Genomic DNA, 18,365 nt, shown 5'->3' on the forward strand with positions numbered 1-18,365 from the left:
AGACAGCGGATTAAAGGGGGGGGGGGAGAAACCACCTGCAGGAAGAGATTCGAAGCTGCCTCAACTGGTGCACAAAGAATTATAGCTTAATAAAATAGTTGCAGTAAACAATATACAATATGTTACGCGGTAGTGCAAATGTATAAGTAGTTGTTACATTAATCATTAATCGTACTAATCATATGTTAACCATGTATTTGCAGTAATTCAATGACAATATATCAATGTGTTAATCATTAATCAATGGAACACCCAAACATTAACAGTGATTCAATGTCATATAATCAATATCTATATACATATCTCAAGTAGAGTCTAGAAGTGGAGACAGATTCTGGTAAATTGAGCTAAATGGGTGGATTTTACCTTGCTATAGGGCTGAACGATTTGGGGAAAATATCTAATCGCGATTTTTCTGAAAGACATTGCGATTACGATTTGATTTGCGATATAATTTTTTATATCAAGCTTCAGTTCAATATTAAGTGTGTAATAAATTTAAAACATACTGTATGACGCAGCATTACCACATGAGATACCGTCAAAATATGAACTGGTCTATATTCTAATGCAAGGATGAGAATTTAAAGATGTGGTGTGTAAAGTTAAATAAAGTAATAATGAATACAATTGTAGCAGAAAGAAAAACAATAGCGATCTTGCAGCAAACAGCTCTGTCCCCTAGCTATTAACAGCAGCAAATCTAACACTCTCAACCAAAAAGAGTGTTAAAAATGTCCATAACAGAATGGCTGTTCTGATATGGTAAAGCTGGAAAAATTTCGAACGTAGTATGCATTTTATAAAATGTCTTATAAACAGACGTAGTTTATTGGTGATTTCATGTTGGTCGAAGTTTCAGCTTTTTAACAACTGTATATGGTTATTCTCCATACAAATCAATTCAGGGGAAACAAAAAATGTATGTGTTCAAGGTTGCAAACTCTCACTGCATGGTTTGGGAAACACGCTTTCAGACTCTCACCCAAGAAATCTTATGGCAAATCTAAATTATTCCATTATGAACTTAGAAGTAGCTGCATAAAAAATGTTAGGGCAGTTTGCAAACCCTACAGACAATTTACATGGTAATAAAACTCTTACATACACGTAAATGTGTGTGCAGACTTGTCTCAAACAGAAAGCCTCACTCGAGGCAGCTGACCAAAGTTGGCAACCCTGCATTTTATTTGAAATGAGCTCGTAAAATGCAATTTTTGACTGAAGCGGCTTATCATTCCTTTGCCTTGTTGCTCTGACAAACACAAAACGAATGAGAAAACATTATATGCGTCACTTTTTAATGTCTTTTATAAATAATAAGACCGTGCCCATACCCAACTGTAATAGCGATTAAAGCGATCTGTTCTTTTAGTATTTATGTTAAAAGGAGGTTTTATTTTACTACTGTTGTGGGATTAAGATCAATTTCACAAGATTAATCTATGGAAATCAATACTTAAATCAATGAGCACAAAAACATATGACATAAACACGACTGGATTATGGGTTCTTTTCTGGGGGTCACAGGATTCCTGACTGTCTCCTTGTTTTTTTGATGGGTCATGCTAATACGATTTCCCATTAACAAAAACAAAGGTGTGATATGCTGAAGTATGTTGCTGCTGGTGGTTAAAAGGAGGTTGGCGGTTTTATTCATGACAGGACCTTTCTGAATCAATCTCGTACCATGAAATAGGAAGGCAATTCACTTACAGCTCAGTAGTGGAATCAGTATTTTTTCTGCACTGCAAATGCAACATTTTCTTCGGGTTTCACGTGTTTGCTATTTGTGGGCGTATACTCCGTCGGCTCGGGCCACTTCTGATTGGTGAGCATGACTGTCATATAGGGATTACGTATAATGTATAATGTATGTCCTAAATAGCAGCTTTTGCGATTTGCTAATCGTGTTGTTTCAAATCGTGATTTCGATTTTAAATTGATAAATCGTTCATCCCTACTTTGCTACCAAGGTGAACCAATACAGCGGGAGAATTTTGTTTGTTATACGTTTGAGCTTGGTTTGTTGTTGTTTTGTGACCAATCAGGACTTAATAGTACTTACTGGGAATTGGGAGTTATGATGTATTAACTGGTTGCTCTTTGTGCTCCTTGTTACTTGGTACCGAGTGCCAGAGTGTGAGGGGAGCACTTTGCTGGATTGCTCGAATAAAAGAAATTACTTTAATCATTCTCTGAGAGGTCCAGAGTCTTATTATCAGAGAAGTTGATTTATAATTTTTCTACCACATCTGTCCTATCACTCCTTTAACCAGCACCCTGAGTTTTACTGCCTTCTGACGGCTCACTTTCATAGTTGGTTGTGTTATCAGTGTCACTGAAATTGTCATGAAACACCACACCAGCATCATTGTCACTGTTATTAAGCTTTGTATTACCTGCTGCAGCTGCTTGCTTATCAATGGCCTTCTTTATGCCATTGCTGAACAAATAATTGCACTAAGTGAGTCTATGAGGTTTGTGCTGGAAACAGGTGTAACTCTAAGAAACGGAAATAAGGAAATGTTCCTTTCGTTTCCATATGTGTAAGTAGTTCTTCTACAGCTATTAAAATGAGAACAGCAATTTAGTTTCACCCTAATCTCTGACAAAGAAAGAAAAACAAAAGCAGGTTGTTGGTAAGATCTGAGCAGTCAACATTTAATTATTTAATTAATTAAATAATTACTGACATAAAAGTGTGTAATGGGAATACTGGGAATGAGGGGCCCATCTGACATGTTTTAGCTAAGCTTACTTGGATTACAGTGAATATAATGAAAAGTCATTATAGAGAAACAAATAGATTAACTTGTGTGTTACATATCTGCCAAATTTCATACTATAAATTGTCAATAAGTAGCAGGTTTTTAAAATGCAAACAGCATTTCAAACAACAAAATATAAAACAGCATGTGCTCAGAATGTGAATATCCATATTTCCTCTATGAGGATATAGTTTTCCATTGCATCCGCCTTAGTGAGGAAGCCACCCACTTCCTCTGAATATAAAAGCTTTGGTTTCAGGTGTAACACCAGGCACAAGTCAACTACTGCACCATTTACCTGGAAATCATGTAATACTTTTATTTCATTCAGGTAAGAAAAAAAGACACAGGCTCTTTACAGGTAAGATCTATTCAACTTTACATCACTATAGAACATATCAGAACCATTCTCTGCTCAATCATCGTATTTGATGAAAAATGAATGATAATATCCCACATGACAATGACTTATTTTATGATTCTTATGTGTTCTTTCCTTATTAGGGACACCAAGCATGGCTCACACCATAATAGCGGCTCTGTTGCTTTGCCTTCTTCCCTTCTTCGGATATGGGTAAGTGTTTGGTAGCAAGATGTCACCTCCATTGGATCTAAAGCTACCCAACAGAAACAAGTTGTAAAAAGTTAAATAGGTGGTGGAATTAGTTTGTAGCTTAGTGGGTTGGACTCTGTGCCCGTCATGTGACTAGTTGTTTTGTAATGATCCACAGCAGGCAAAGTGATGATCCTCCTTAAAATGTCTTTGTTTAGGCCTCAGTCTCTCTTGACTGAGATCCTGAATTTCAATATTATAACAAATCCAGTTTTCTGAATAGATTCTCTTTTGTTTGTTTGTTTTAGTGTGGAAGGGCAGCTGAGGCAGCAGACAGCATCAACGCTGGATACAGGTCTAAAAATGTTACATCTAAACACTGAACATGTTGGTCTCTTTTAATACCTGACTGTGGTGTCCTACCATTGCTCAGAGTGTGAGGGCCACAATATTCTCACCAATGAAAACCCTCTTTTACCAGGTTAAAAAAGCTGATTGGTCTTGACTAATGAAATATTCAAACTCAAAGATGACCTCTTGAAAACAAACAACACATGCAGCTAATACAGTGAGATTAGAAAAATACTGGTAGTTTGGTTGTTATCGTTTATCACACAATGGCACTGTTGAATTTTCAGTTAATTTTCTGTAGCCACATACATAATGCCAGTCAGGCAAATCACAGTACAAAATTAATGCATAATTATAATCTTCAGTTCTAATTAACTTTGCTTATAATTTCAGATGTAGAATTTAATTTTAAAATAAATGGTGCAGTCTGGGTTTAACAATCAGTATACAATAAGTATCTTGGGTTTTACCCATAATGCAGTGAAAACCAGGAGGTACATAAAGCTAAATTAAGATAATGTTTCCTGTATATATTTACATTTCTTTGCCTCTGCAGCTTTACGTTTTAAATGTGTAACATACAACTTGAAGTACATTAACTACACATTTGGCTTATAGGTTTGTACCTAAAGACTGGCTTAGCAATGGGCAATTTCTAGTTATTGACTAACTTACGGGATTAACAACAGACAAGTTTTGCATTAACACCATTGACTTGGGACTTATCTAAGCAAAATGCTTAATCATAGGCAAAAGAAAATTCTAGTAATAGATATGGTTTTGGTCCCTTACACATTTTCTTTGTAAAAATAGGGTATACTCAACTAATTCAGAGAATGAATTAATCTTACAGTCTTTGGCAGGTGTGTGTCTCACATTACTACGTGTTTTTGCTCCTCACTGACAGGTTTTTGCCAGGGCACCTGTCCAGCTGGCTGGGTCAGTTTCAAAAACCACTGTTTCCAGTACATTGATGTCAGGAAGACTTGGATTGACTCTGAGGTAACGTTACAAAGGCCAATGAATAATAAACACCTGGAGCCAACACCTTATTGTGGTGGAGGGGTTTGTGTGTTCCAATGATCCCAGGAGCTAAGTTACCCAGGGCTTTAAGCTCCTGGTAGGGTCACCCAAGGCAAACAGGTCCAGGATGAGGAACCAAATGAAGTGTGGTTCACAAGACTCCTAATGATGAGGAAAAATATTGGATCCACGATTTCCCTTGCCCCGATGCGGGTCACTGCCCCCCCCCCCCCCCCGGAGCCAGGCCTGGGGGTGGGGCTCGATGGCGAACGCCTGGTGGCCAGGCCTACACCGATGGGGCCTGGTCGGGCACAGCCTGAACAAGGCACGTGGGTCCCCCCTCCAATGGGCTCACCACCTATAGGAGGGGCCATAGGGGTCGGGTGCGATGTGAGCTGGGCAGTGGCCAAAGGCGGGGACCTTGGCAGTCCGATCCTCGGTTGCAGAAGCTAGCTCTAGGGACATGAAATGTCACCTCTCTGGTGGGGAAGGAGCCTGAGCTGGTGCGCGAGGTTGTGAAGTTCCAACTAGATATAGTCAGGCTCACCTCGACGCATGGCTTGGGCTCTGGAACCAGTCTCCTTGAGGGGGGTTGGACCCTCTTCCACTCTGGAGTTGCTCGCGGGGAGAGGTGCCGAGCAGGGGTGGGCATACTTATTGCCCCCTGGCTGGGTGCCTGTACATTGGGGTTTACTGCAGTGGATGAGAGGGTAGTCTCCCTTCACCTCTGGGTTAGGGGATGGGTCCTGACTGTTGTTTGCACTTATGTGCCAAGTGGCAGTTCAGAATACCCACCATTTCTGGAGTCCTTGGAAGGGGTGTTAGAGAGCACTCCTCCTGGGGACTCTCTTGTTCTGCTGGGGGACTTCAATGCTCATGTTGGCAATGACAGTGAGACCTGGAGTGACGTGATTGGGAGGAACGCCCCCCCCCGATCTGAACTCAAGCGGTGTTTTGCTATTGGACTTCTGTGCTCATCACGGATTGTCCATAATGAACACCATGTTCAGGCATAAGGGTGTCCATATGTACACTTGGCACCAGGACACCCTAGGCCGCAGTTTCTAGGGTAGTAGTCATGTAGTCATGTCATCGGACTTGCGGCTGCATGTCTTGGACACTCGGGTGAAGAGAGGGGCAGAGCTGTCAACTGATAACTACCTGGTGGTGGGTTGGCTCTGCTGGTGGGGGAGGAAGCTTGCCAGGCCTGGCAGGCCCAAGTGTATAGGGAGGGTCTACTGGGAACGTCTGGCGGAATCCCCTGTCAAGAGGAGTTTCAACTCCTACCTCCGGCAGAACTTCTCCCAGGTCCCGGAATGAGTCGGAATGGGCCATGTTCCGCGCCTCCATTGCGGAGGCAGCTGACCGGAGCTGTAGCCGTAAGGTGGTCGGTGCCTGTCGCGGTGGCAATCTCCAAACTCGCTGGTGGACACCGGTGGTGAGAGATGCCATCAAGCTGAAAAAGGAGTTCTACCAGGCCTTTTTGGCCTGTGGGACTCCAGAGGCAGCTGACAGCTACCGGCAGGCCAAGCGGGATGCGGCTTCTGCGGTCGCTGAGGCAAAAACTCAGGTGTGGGAGGAGTTTGGCAAGGCCATGGAAAACGACTCCCGGACGGCATCGAGGAGATTCTGGTCCACCATCTGGCAGCTCAGGATAGGAAAGCAGTGCAACATCAACACTGTTTATGGTGGGGATGGGGTGCTGCTGACCTCAACTCGAGACATTTTGGGTACTTCGAAGACCTCCTCAATCCCACCGACACGCCTTCCAACGCGGGGTGGATGAGATTCGCCTGGAGTTCCTTAAAGCTCTGGTCCTCAGCCGGAAAAGGGTAGAATGCTCTCTCTGGGTCGGGGATGGGGTCCTCCCCCAAGTGGAGGAGTTTAAGTATCTCAAGGTCTTGTTCACAAGTGAGGGAACGATGGAACGGGAGATTGACAGGTGGATCGGTGCGGCGTCAACAGTGATGTGGGCGCTGCATCGGTCTGTCATAGTGAAGAAAGAGCATAGCCAAAAGGCAAAGCTCTCGATTTACCAGTCGATCTACGTTCCTACCCTCACCTATGGTCACGAGCTGTGGGTAGTGATCGAAAGAACGAGATTGCGAGTGCAAGTTTCTTCTGCAGGGTGGCTGAGCTCTCCCTTAGAGATAGGGTGAGGAGTTTGGTCATTTGGGAGGGACTCAGAGTAGAGCTGCTGCTCCTCTGCATTGAGAGGAGCCAGATGAGGTGCCTCGGGCATCTGATTAGGATGCCTCCTGGATGCCTCCCTGGTGAGGTGTTCCGGGCATGTCCCACTGGGAGGAGGCCCCGGGGGAACACCCAGGACACGCTGGAAGAACTATGTCTCTCGGCTGGCCTGGGAACACTTCGGGATTCCCCCGGAGGAGCTGGATGAAGTGGCCGGGGAGAGGGATGTCTGGGTTTCCCTGCTGAGACTGCTGCCCCCGCAACCCGACCTTGGATCCAGCGGAAGATAATGGATGGATGGATGGACATCTTCAAGTACTATCCTTCCAAATGACAAGAAACCTAAATATATTTGAACTTTCCAAACAAGAGGCATGTAATGATTCCTGGTCTTAGAGGAATGTCTTACGAGGAGAGGTTAGCGGAACTGAATCTGTTCAGCCTTGAGCAAAGGAGACTAAGGGGGGATATGATTCAGGTCTATAAAATTCTAACGGGTCTGGATGCTGTTCAGCCAAATGACTATTTCAATATTAGTCTAAATACTAGAACTCGTGGCCATAAGTGGAAATTAGCGGGAGAACATTTTAAAACAAATTTGAGGAAGCACTTCCTTACACAGCGTGTAGTCAGAGTATGGAATAGTCTTCCTGCTATTGTAGTGGAAGCTAAAACCATGGGTTCCTTTAAATCAGAGCTAGATAAGATTTTAACAACTCTGAGCTATTAGCTAAGTTCTCCCCAAACGAGCTTGATGGGCCGAATGGCCTCCTCTCGTTTGTAAATTTCTTATGTTCTTATGTTCTTATGTAAGAAAATTTAACATTTCCAGGTAGCCCAAAATGGTTTTCTTACAAAAATGGACTTTGACAGACAGTTACTTTGGGAAACCATTCCTTTTCAGTTACACTGCCTGTCCCTTGGGGGAAACCTGGCCTCTACACACAGTGAAGAGGAATTCCAGTTTATCAAGGCCCTGATCAAAAGCAGAGATTCTGCAGAAAATCACACCTGGATCGGCCTGACGGACTGTAGTAAGGTAATGGCAAAAAGGGACTCTTTCCTTCAGTCTCTTTTCTTTTCTGCTTATATCTCTGAGCTTGTTTTATTCTCTCGAATATCTTCAGTCATGCTTGAATACACTTATGTCACACTGTGTTCTCTGTTGTCTTCTATACTGGACCCTCTTCAGGAAGGTACCTGGTTGTGGACAGATGGTTCCAAAGTTGATTTCACCAAGTGGAACAGGGGTGAACCAAATGAATCAAGTGGAGGAGAAGACTGTGGTCACACAAACTGGGGCGGTAAGGGTGACTTCCTTCCCTGCCTTTCCAGTGGCTGGGGTCCTCCTGGTTCTTCCACAGTTGTGCTGATTAAATAGGCTACAATTCTTGTTAATTATTTTTATCACTATGACTTGTCACTGTCAGGGTTACGGGTTTGACTCTTGGCCTGGCTTAGTGTGTGGAGTTGCATAATCTCCCATGTGTTTGCATGAGCTTCCCCCAGGGAATCCAGTGTCTTCTCAGAGTGCAGAGACACACGGTTTACATGATTTATAAGTAGTGGGGTCTGTGCATCTGTGCCTTGAGATGGACCAGCACACCGTCCATGTCATGTGACCTGTATATCCTGACATCAGCTCCAATACAGCCTGTAATTTATCATAGCAAATAAAAAACAAACAAATCTGGTTGTCAGTGTTTATAAAAACTTCATGTTGTTAGCATGCATGTTCTGGTAACAATTCTAGATAAAATAGATATTCTGTTACAGGTAAAAAGGCATAATTCTTATGTTAGCTCTTTAAACATAGTGTTGCGTCCTCTTAGTAACACAGGAAGCACTCAATACAATTCAGGAGCCCAGATGTGACTCTCTTGGTTTTGTTATACCTACAGCGGAAAAAGGATGGAACGACATGCCCTGTGACTTCTCCTATGCCTCTGTATGCGCTCGGCACTCTGGTGTGCAGCACGTGGCATGAAGCCATGGTCTAACTCAGCAGGATATAGATGTGACTCCCTTTCCTCGTATGCGTTCAAGGCGCTTTGGGATTCTTTCAGCTTATATCAAATTGTAGTATCCAAATAAAAACTTGTAATGCATTAAAATGTCTCTTGCTTAAAATACCTTATTAAACTATATTCATATGCATCAAGTGTATGTTTTGTATGTATTTGATATTTGCCAGATACTTTTACTCAGATCATGGTAAAATTCATAGAAATGTTGATATATCAACTAAAAACAAAATATTATTTCAGAAAGTATGACAGTTACTTAATTTACACATTGAGCAGAACATTATTGTCATGCCAGAACACAGTGAAGGACCAACAATGGACTTCATTACAGAACAAAACACACACTTACTCAGAAACAAAAGGACCACAAGGGCTCAAAACAAGAGGCAGGAAGGGTAAGCCAAGAGGGACAAGGGCTGACATAAACACAGGGAAGGGCTTGGGTAAAACAGTAACAAAGGACATCAACAACAGTAAAGCACAATGACAATTACCCTCCAAAATTATACTGCCAGAGACCATTTTTGATAATCCCCACAACAAACACACAACACTAACAATAACTGTCGGGATAACAGGGCACAAAGAGGTGTGTGTGTGTGTGTGTATATAATGAACCCAGGTCCGGTTCTAGACTGCATTCAATGGGGGGACAGTAAGAAATGTTTCTGGATCGCTAACATCTAGTGTTATATCTTTATGTTTAAGCTATGAAGTGGTCTGTAGACAAAAGCTAAAGTAAACCATAGTTATATTTTTAAACCCACTAATGCATAACCTTAGTATTTTGACCTCACACCCATAATATTCTCAGTGTTTGAGCTTAATACACTGTGCATCGGAAGGGTGTTAGGACACGTGACAAAGTGGGGAAAAAACTCACATGCGACAGATTCAAATTTAGAGACTGATTGGCTTAAATTTAGACAACTCAGAAATAAATTTACCCTTTTGCTTAGAAAAACTAAAGCCGACTATTACCTGTCCTCCACCCTCGGAAATCTCAATAACCCAAAAAATTTTTGGAAAACTATCAAATCATTGTCCGCTAACAATGACACAACTAATCTTCCTCCCAATATACTTGTCGACGACACCAGAATAACTGATAAGACAGCAATATTAAATCACTGTAACAGACATTTTATTTCATCTGGCAACTTGGTTCAGTATAATAACTTATCCACAGAATCACCAGTCTCATACTGTATAAATGATAACATGCAAGTCTTTAATCTTATTCCTTTTACCTCAGCAGATGTAGAAAGGGCTCTAAAAGAATTAAATCCCAGAAAATCATCAGGACCGGATAACCTAGAACCCGTCTTTTTAAAATTAGCAGCTGAAATTATAGCTGAACCACTACGTAATATCTTTAACCTATCATTGTTAACTAACGAAATCCCCAATGACTGGAAATCAGCCTTTGTCATCCCCCTACTAAAAGGGGGTGACCCAACAAATCTAAATAATTATAGGCCAATCTCAAAACTCTCTGTTGTCGCAAAAGTGCTTGAATCCTTGATCAATATGCAATTAAAAGATTATTTATATAAAAACTCTGTCCTCTCACCCTATCAATCAGGTTTTCGTAAAAACCATAGCACTACCACTGCTGTGATGAAGGTCACAAACGACATCATAAAAGCCCTTGATGACAAACAATGTTGCCTATCTTTGTTTTTAGATTTATCCAAAGCCTTTGACATTGTTGATCATAAAATTTTGATTAATCGCCTTATAGATATCGGTTTCTCTAAACAAACAGTTGAATGGTTTGCAAACTACCTCACAGGAAGAACCCAGGCAATTCAAGCAGAAGGCTCTACCTCAGAGTTACTCCATATTCATAAAGGGGTCCCACAAGGTTCAATTCTAGCCCCATTATTGTTCAGCATATACATAAATAACCTGGGTCGGAATATTCCAAATTCAACTTTTCACCTTTATGCTGATGATACCGTGATCTACTGCTCTGCACCTACTCCCGCAAAGGCTTTTGAATACCTTCAAGTTGCTTTTGACAAAGTACAAGAACAACTTTGTCACTTACAACTCAGTTTAAATGCGGACAAAACAAAAGTGTTCTTCACCACCTCAAAATAGACAGACTAATATTATCTGGAAAAATTTTAACAAGGGATGGTCACCAAATACAATTGGTGTCAAATTTCAAATACCTAGGACTTTTAATTGACGACCATCTGTCTTATAAGGAACATATTAAATATTTAACAAAAAAGCTGAAATCCCTTTTAGGATTCTATTTCAGAAACAAATCATGCTTTTCTTCCCATGTAAAACTAAAACTAGTTCAATCAACTTTTTTACCTATCATCGATTACGGTGATGTAATATACATGCATGCATCTGCTCATTGTCTTCACATGTTAGATAGCGTTTATCATGGAGCACTGAGGTTTATTTCAAACAGCAGTTCTCTAACTCACCACTGTGTGCTTTATGCCAAAGTAAATTGGTCTTCTTTACAAGCTCGTCGCCTCACTCACTGGCATATGTTCATCTACTGTACAGTATAAAACCATCAGGGGTAAATTTCCTTCTTACTTATCCTCACTCCTATCCTGGAAGCAAGGACGTCATAACCTTCGCTCGATGGACTTCTTAAATCTGGTTGTTCCTAAAGTAAGAACCGAACTAGGAAAGAAAGCCTTCAGATTCTCAGCACCTTACTCGTGGAACAGACTTCAAGTTGAACTCCGTTTGCACAATTTAATACCCCTCAAGGAATTTAAAACTCTTCTAAAGACTCTGGAATCGAGGTTATCTATATGTAATTGTAAATTCTAACTATGTTTTCTTTTCTTTCTTGTATTACTTTGTAAGACTCTGCATTGTCACTGTGTTGCTGCCACCTTGGCCAGGTCTCCCTTGCAAAAGAGATCTGTGATCTCAATGGGACAAACCTGGTTAATTAAAGGTTAAATAAAATAAAAAATTCTCCAATCACAATAGCACTTACATGGAGATGGAGCTGAGGAAAAGTTTCCTTAAACTCTTGGAGGTGTTTGCAAATGGTGGAGAGATCTGTAACAGCAGAGGGGAACTTCTAACATGACTTTTGCAAAACAAATTTCATTGGCAAGGCTGTCGCTGCAGGCAGCACCTGCCAGCTTCTGCAGGGGGCTTAACAATGCAGCATCCAGAAAATAGGAAGATTGAGGGAGAAGGCAATTCACTGCCATCATCAGAACAAGTTTGCCTCTGGAGAACCTGGTCTCCATCTCCACAATGGCTCTGTCCAGAATGTTGAGAAGAGCTCTCTTCAGAGCCTGGCTAGGACTCTGAGGTTTCAGTGTGACCTACGCTGCATAAAGCACTGTCTGTAAGCGGTGAACTCATTGTTCTTTTAGTTGCGGGAACAGGGGTGTCTATCTCAAAATTAGTCAGTGAGTCATCATCTCATCTCCCTCAGAGCCTGTAGAGATGCTCTGACTACTTCACCAGCAAGGCAAAAGTCAACAGAAGGAGCCTGTAAAACAGCCTTTGCAGGCTTCAGACACCAAGTACTTTCAAAAGGAATCTGCCCATTTCAAAGAAATGATGTCCTCAGCAGTAACAAACACACCAGTAACTTTCCACTGAAAGTCAAGGATTCGGGAGGTTCTGGCATGGGGGAGAGGCATGGTGCAGGCAGGAAGAAAGGTGGACGACCCACTTGCGGCCCACAGGACAAACATGGTTTATTAATCAAACTGAAAACACTAGGAACACTACTAAACAAAGACAGACCATGAGGGGTAAAAAAAAAAGGATAACAAAGATTAACTACAACATGATCACAGCAACAAGGAGCAGGTTGGCAGGGAAAGTACAAAATACACAACACTCCAGAACAGGGGTCTCCATCCACCGGCCCACGTACCGGTACTGGGCTGTGGCGAATGCATAACAGAGGCTGTTTTATTTTGGAAAACACTTCTATCTCTGGCTCATATAGGTGGTGATAAGGCAACACACTTGGTGATTACAATAAAATCCCGTTATAGTGGACTCGCTTATAACAAAATATCATCTATAACGGACGAGGTCCGTGCGCCTTTAAGAACATGCAGAAAAAGCATCGGATGTACCGGACTCACATACAAAGGAATATCGTCTATAACGGAAGAACAATTTGGTCCCCATGGCCGCTTTTAGCTGTAGTTTTGTTCGGTTATAATGGACATACAGGCTCCGCCTACAAGGCGCGTGGCGTGCCGGTGATATCCAGCGCAGATACGTACGTAGTCGGGATTTTTAATAGTCACGCATCTGGTCAGGTAAAGTTGGATTACTACATGTACAATATAATAATCTATACCACAAGTGTGTCTGCTGGGGTGTGGCATGAGTAAATGGTGTCCTGTAGTTGTGTTCTGAGCATACAGCAACTCTGGATATAACGGACTTTGATTATAATGGACTGTTTTGCCAGGTCCCTTGAAGTCGGTTAAAATGGGATTTTACTGTAGTTAAATATTATGCACCTCATTATCTTTGTTACACGTCTCCGCTCCCTCCCCCAACCCAGCTCGTAAGAGTTGTTTCTATACCGGTCCGTGAAAATATTGTTTTACATTTTTCCTTGTCGCATTTTGGTGACTTGTACACCGAATCTGCAGCAGGAATTTAAAGGAGGGGACTTGATAGTTTTGTGACACATAGTGACGATGGAACAAGGACTGTAGTGATCTTGATAACTCAAAAAATGTTTTAGCACATGGATCTGCCTCCATTGCATGAACCACTGCAAAGTGCAGCTGGTGATTATAGCAGTGGATATAAGGAATATATTTACCTATCTTTTTCGCAACAAGGCCTGGACCTCACCCCTGATCCGACTCAGAACTGAGGCCTCATCGTAGTACTGACTAATAATTTGGTCTGCACTGTAACCTGAGTCAGAAAGATGATTTATTACACCGGCCAACAATTTCAATTTTTTTGTTAGGTGATTTAACAAAAACAAGTGCATGTTATACAGTTTTTCATGTAGTTTCAGAATATGGCTTGCAATTTGGCGCCACACGTCTGGTTTTGTCACAATTTACAATTATAGTTCAACATAAATTATAGCAAATGTTGCATTAAAGAAACAGTTCATCATATCTTTGCTGGTCACTTAGCACTGCAAAACTGTTTCCGGTATGATTTTCTTTTGTATGAAGCATCAGGATTTTGTCTGTACATACTCCAACAATAATCAGATTCCAACGTCCTTGGTATCTTCGCTCCATTTCACTAATATCTTGGTGAAATCTCTCACCTTGCTCTTCACTATACTCACACAAATGTTCAGGAAAGTAATCAAGGTGCGAGTCTAGGAAATGCATCGACACTCATTCTACATCAAAGATCTTGAAAACAACATATCATATCCTTGACGTGAACCTCATAGTCAGATGACTTGTTTCCGAGAAATCCATCAACAACTTTACGGAATTCTTCCCAGGCTTGCCACTCCACTGTCACCATTTTGGCTGAAAATACACTGTTCTTCAGCAACCTTCTTATCTATGGTCCGCCTTCCGGTACTGAGTGACAGTACCGGAAAGTGGACCACAGTTCTGCATACAAAGATCGGCGTCAGTGAACCTGCAGCAGCATACCTGTAAGTTTACATAAGTGCAAGCTACCTGTAAACCCTGCTGACTAATTTGTACAAAAAGTTAGTCTATGACAGGTTACTGGTGATTTTATATGACTGGTATCAAAATGACATTATTAGGTATACAATGCATTGTATATGAAAAAAAAGTTAAGCCGAAATCACAGAAAAACCAGACGTGCTGGAGCAAAACTAAATACACTAAAAATGTTCATTTATGAAGGGTGTTTGAAAAATGTCATTCGATATTATTCGCCAAATTTGATGTCAGCTAGTGTTATTTGGGAGGTAATAAATTCTGCATCCAGCTGACTCAGATGAAGAAGACTAATCAGGTGTTCCTCAGGAATGCCATCACTCACAAACCTAATTATAAATGAAAGAGTTTCCACATTGCATATATCTCTAGAATCACTTTTAATGCCAAACCCTGTATGATCTGCATTATTGTATTTATTTTTGATCTCCTTTAATATTAAAGTGGCTAGAGGGTCAATTACATAATTTTGAATGTTTCTGGATGAGTATTTTGCATTTTGAGGAATACTTTTTGCAATTTCATTAAGTGTGGGATTCTTTGCCAGTGTGTATTCAAAAAGCTTTAGGAAGAGGCCAGCAGACAAATGCTGTTCATCATCACCATGCTCCCTTTCTTGGCTACCACGAAAAGGAAATTCATTAACTGAAAAGAATTTTACCACCTCTCCTATGCTTTTCACATACTATGCATTTTTTCCATTTGGGTGGGGCCCCAAAAGGCTTGTGATAGTTTCCCCAGTTGCCTCCGTCTTTTGCAATTGAGACCACGTTACTACATTCTTCAAATGCTAGATGCATGCTTGCTGAATCCCTTGTCTTTCTCTAATGCCATTTTCCAATTATTAAATCCTTGAAACAGTATCTCTCTCATTAGACACAGAAACAGAAACATGAATCTAGCTTTGTAGAGTACTCTAGCCACGGTCGTCCATGGTACCAACCGGGGTTGAATGCACATGCAGTCTGGCCGAAGTTATGGTTAGGAAAAGCTAGGTTGGTGGGCTGAGACGGTGCACAGCTATTCAATCCATGGCTACCATCAGTGATTGCGGTCCCGCGATCACCTTCCAGGGGCGTAGTGCACGGGGTAATGGGATTGAGGAGTGAGGTGCTTGGTCAACTGGGCTGCACCATGATGGCTTGGGATGTGCTGGGTTTAGAAGGACTCACTTCAAACACTGGGATGTTCAACTTTGCTGAATGTTGCTCTGGAGCAGCAGCCTTTCTAGATTTAACAATCAGAAATCGATGCATAATGAAGAGAAAAAGGATAGTGAAAGAGTGCAAAGCCAAGGGAAAGTAACAGTGAAATTGGGGGGATCTGAAATGTTCAGATACACAGATGACAGCAGTCAGCTAACCACCCACTTGCAGCTAACATTATCTTAAAATAAATCTAAAACATGTTTAAAGGAAATTCCCAAGACAAAGCCAAAAAAGTGAAGCCAAGAAAGAATAAAAAGAAAAGGAATACCAAAAAAGTAAAGATACATACGATCAACGGTAGGAGTGCAGCTAACGCTATCTAACACTAACGTGGCCACCTACTATACTCTGTTATAGTAATCCAACTACTACCCGATGTAAATATTTCCTGATATATCAGGCCAAAATCTTACAGACCGAGAGAACGGACAGGATGCATACAACTACGAGAGTTGACACTGACTGTGCTGCTCTGACTGCATCACTGTATTTTACTCTGGACAAACCAACCAATCAGATTTTAGGGGTTGGATATTTGGCATTTGCTAAGCTAAACCTCCACCTATGTAGAACCTTTGGCATTAGTGGGGCAGGCAGAGCATTTGGTGGGGCATTGCCCCCCCGTGCCCCTGCCTAGAACCGGCCCCGAATGAACTACAAATGAGAGACAGGTGTGAGAAGCTGGCTGGGAATGAGCAGGAACATATGGGATGGTGCCACTGACATATGCTGGTCAAACAGGAACATGACAAGACTAGCAGAGATAAATCCTTACAGTATTGAATTGAAAATCTCATGCCAGCCAGCTAACCAAAGTTGGCGGCCCTGCTTCACCTTTCTAACAGTAAGGCTAAGCTAAATAACAAACGCTGTAACAGCACCACAAACTACATCTGTCACATCCCGATTGTTCTGCCCCCTCATTTACTTTGTGTGGAATCCTTTTGTCATCAGCTGTTTCTAGTTGTGTTTAATTAATTCAATGCATTTAAGCGCGTTTCCATGAATGTTTCCCCATTCCAGTCATTAATGTCATTAACATCATAATGTTGCTCCTGCCAGTTCCATGGTCCTGCGCGTATCTACCCCAAATAAATCCTATATTTTCCCCAACTCCCTGGACTCCTGTTCCTGCTTCCCCTCACCATGCCAGCACATCATGACAGAATGACTGGACTCCAAAAAGCCACCTCGCCTCACGGAAGAGGAATACCTCAGTCTGGTGGATGAGGTGATTCATTGGCTCCAACATCCTGAAGTAAAGGAGGATCCAGCTGCTTATATCATAAGAACAGTACAGAGCAGTAAAATATTATGGAGCATGTAATTTAAGAATCACCTGTAACCATATATAAAAATAAAAATGAAAGAGAAATGCTTGATATTAACACACCATTACAAGCCAACATCAAATACACTTGTTTTGCTATCAAATTTGCCTTTGAAATGTCTCTATGGATACTATTATTGATACTGTCCCCTTCATAAGCTGTTTATTGTCATTTTTTCATTAATGACGTAATGTGAAACGTTAGTTAGCCTAATTTAGCCCATTAGGCGTAATATGAAAGAAACCCAACCTTTAACATGACCAGAGTAGCTTAGCCTATGCTTATATTTAGCATGTTTCATACAATTATCTTTACCCCAAATGCTATAGCAGGTCGTAGATTTGGAGCATTTTTTGTTTTTACAGATAATGATCATCGTTTTCTCTTACCGAATGATATGCAGCCCGCATACACTTCCTCACAAAGCTTCACAGGCACAACACACGTGTGCGATTCACAAGTCATGCATCCTGTATCATGCTGATACTGAATACTCTAGCTCTCTGTCACACACAGAGCAGACACGATTAATAACACATTCGAAATGAATTAAGAATGCACTTGGTCCACAGATATTTTCAGCTGCTGATATTTTTTTGCTCAATATCTCTTCCCAGTAGCCACTGCACCCCCTGAAGCTGTACAATAGCATTATACTGCTGGGGCAGCTGGGAGATGTAGTATATTTTAAATAGCACCGCTACAAAAGAACTGAGCAGGAAAATTAATTTCCACTTAGTGAGTGGAAAGAAGTGTATTTGCATATTGATTCAGATAATATGTTTGCAATATCTTGAGACTTATGTGCAAGACCAAGACACGATAATGGCAAAATGGACTCAAGACCTAGACCTCAGGTCGAGTGGTCGCAAAACCAGTGTCAAGACCAAGAACGGCTCTCGAGAACTACAACTCTGTTTACAAAGTAATAAAACTGTTACGTGCAAGTAAATGTCTACAGACTTGTCTTGAATTGAAAATCTCACACCAGCCAGCTAACTAAATTTGGCAGTCCTGCTTCAAAAGAACTGAGCAGGAAAATTAATTTCCGCTTAGTGAGTGGAAAGAAGTGTATTTGCATATCGATTCAGACAGATTCATGACAGGCCAGAACTTGGGCTGCTCGCAGCCTGGCACCTTCCCTCAGCGAGCCGCCCATGTCCTCGCCGACGTGTCAGTCTGCGTAACGCTGCGGTACCCTGGGCCCCCACAGAGCAGCTCCGATTGTGAGTCAGAAAGCGAGATCGAGTGTGATGTCAGCAA

General features: G+C 41.7%; 1 protein-coding gene across 1 annotated transcript; it reads left to right on the forward strand.

Annotated features, from left to right (window-relative positions):
* Positions 1-1,534: 1,534 nt before the first annotated feature.
* Positions 1,535-9,045, forward strand: LOC111854086 (lactose-binding lectin l-2-like). Its single transcript, XM_023831687.2, has 8 exons — positions 1,535-1,831; positions 3,103-3,132; positions 3,276-3,345; positions 3,633-3,679; positions 4,583-4,677; positions 7,793-7,927; positions 8,081-8,192; positions 8,790-9,045. The coding sequence occupies exons 3-8, from the start codon at positions 3,287-3,289 to the stop codon at positions 8,873-8,875; spliced, it is 534 nt and encodes a 177-aa protein (XP_023687455.2). The 5' UTR covers positions 1,535-1,831; positions 3,103-3,132; positions 3,276-3,286; the 3' UTR covers positions 8,876-9,045.
* The last annotated feature ends 9,320 nt before the right edge of the window (positions 9,046-18,365 follow it).

This window comes from Paramormyrops kingsleyae, chromosome 22 (genome assembly GCF_048594095.1).
Source record: "Paramormyrops kingsleyae isolate MSU_618 chromosome 22, PKINGS_0.4, whole genome shotgun sequence".
NCBI classification, from domain to species: domain Eukaryota; kingdom Metazoa; phylum Chordata; class Actinopteri; order Osteoglossiformes; family Mormyridae; genus Paramormyrops; species Paramormyrops kingsleyae.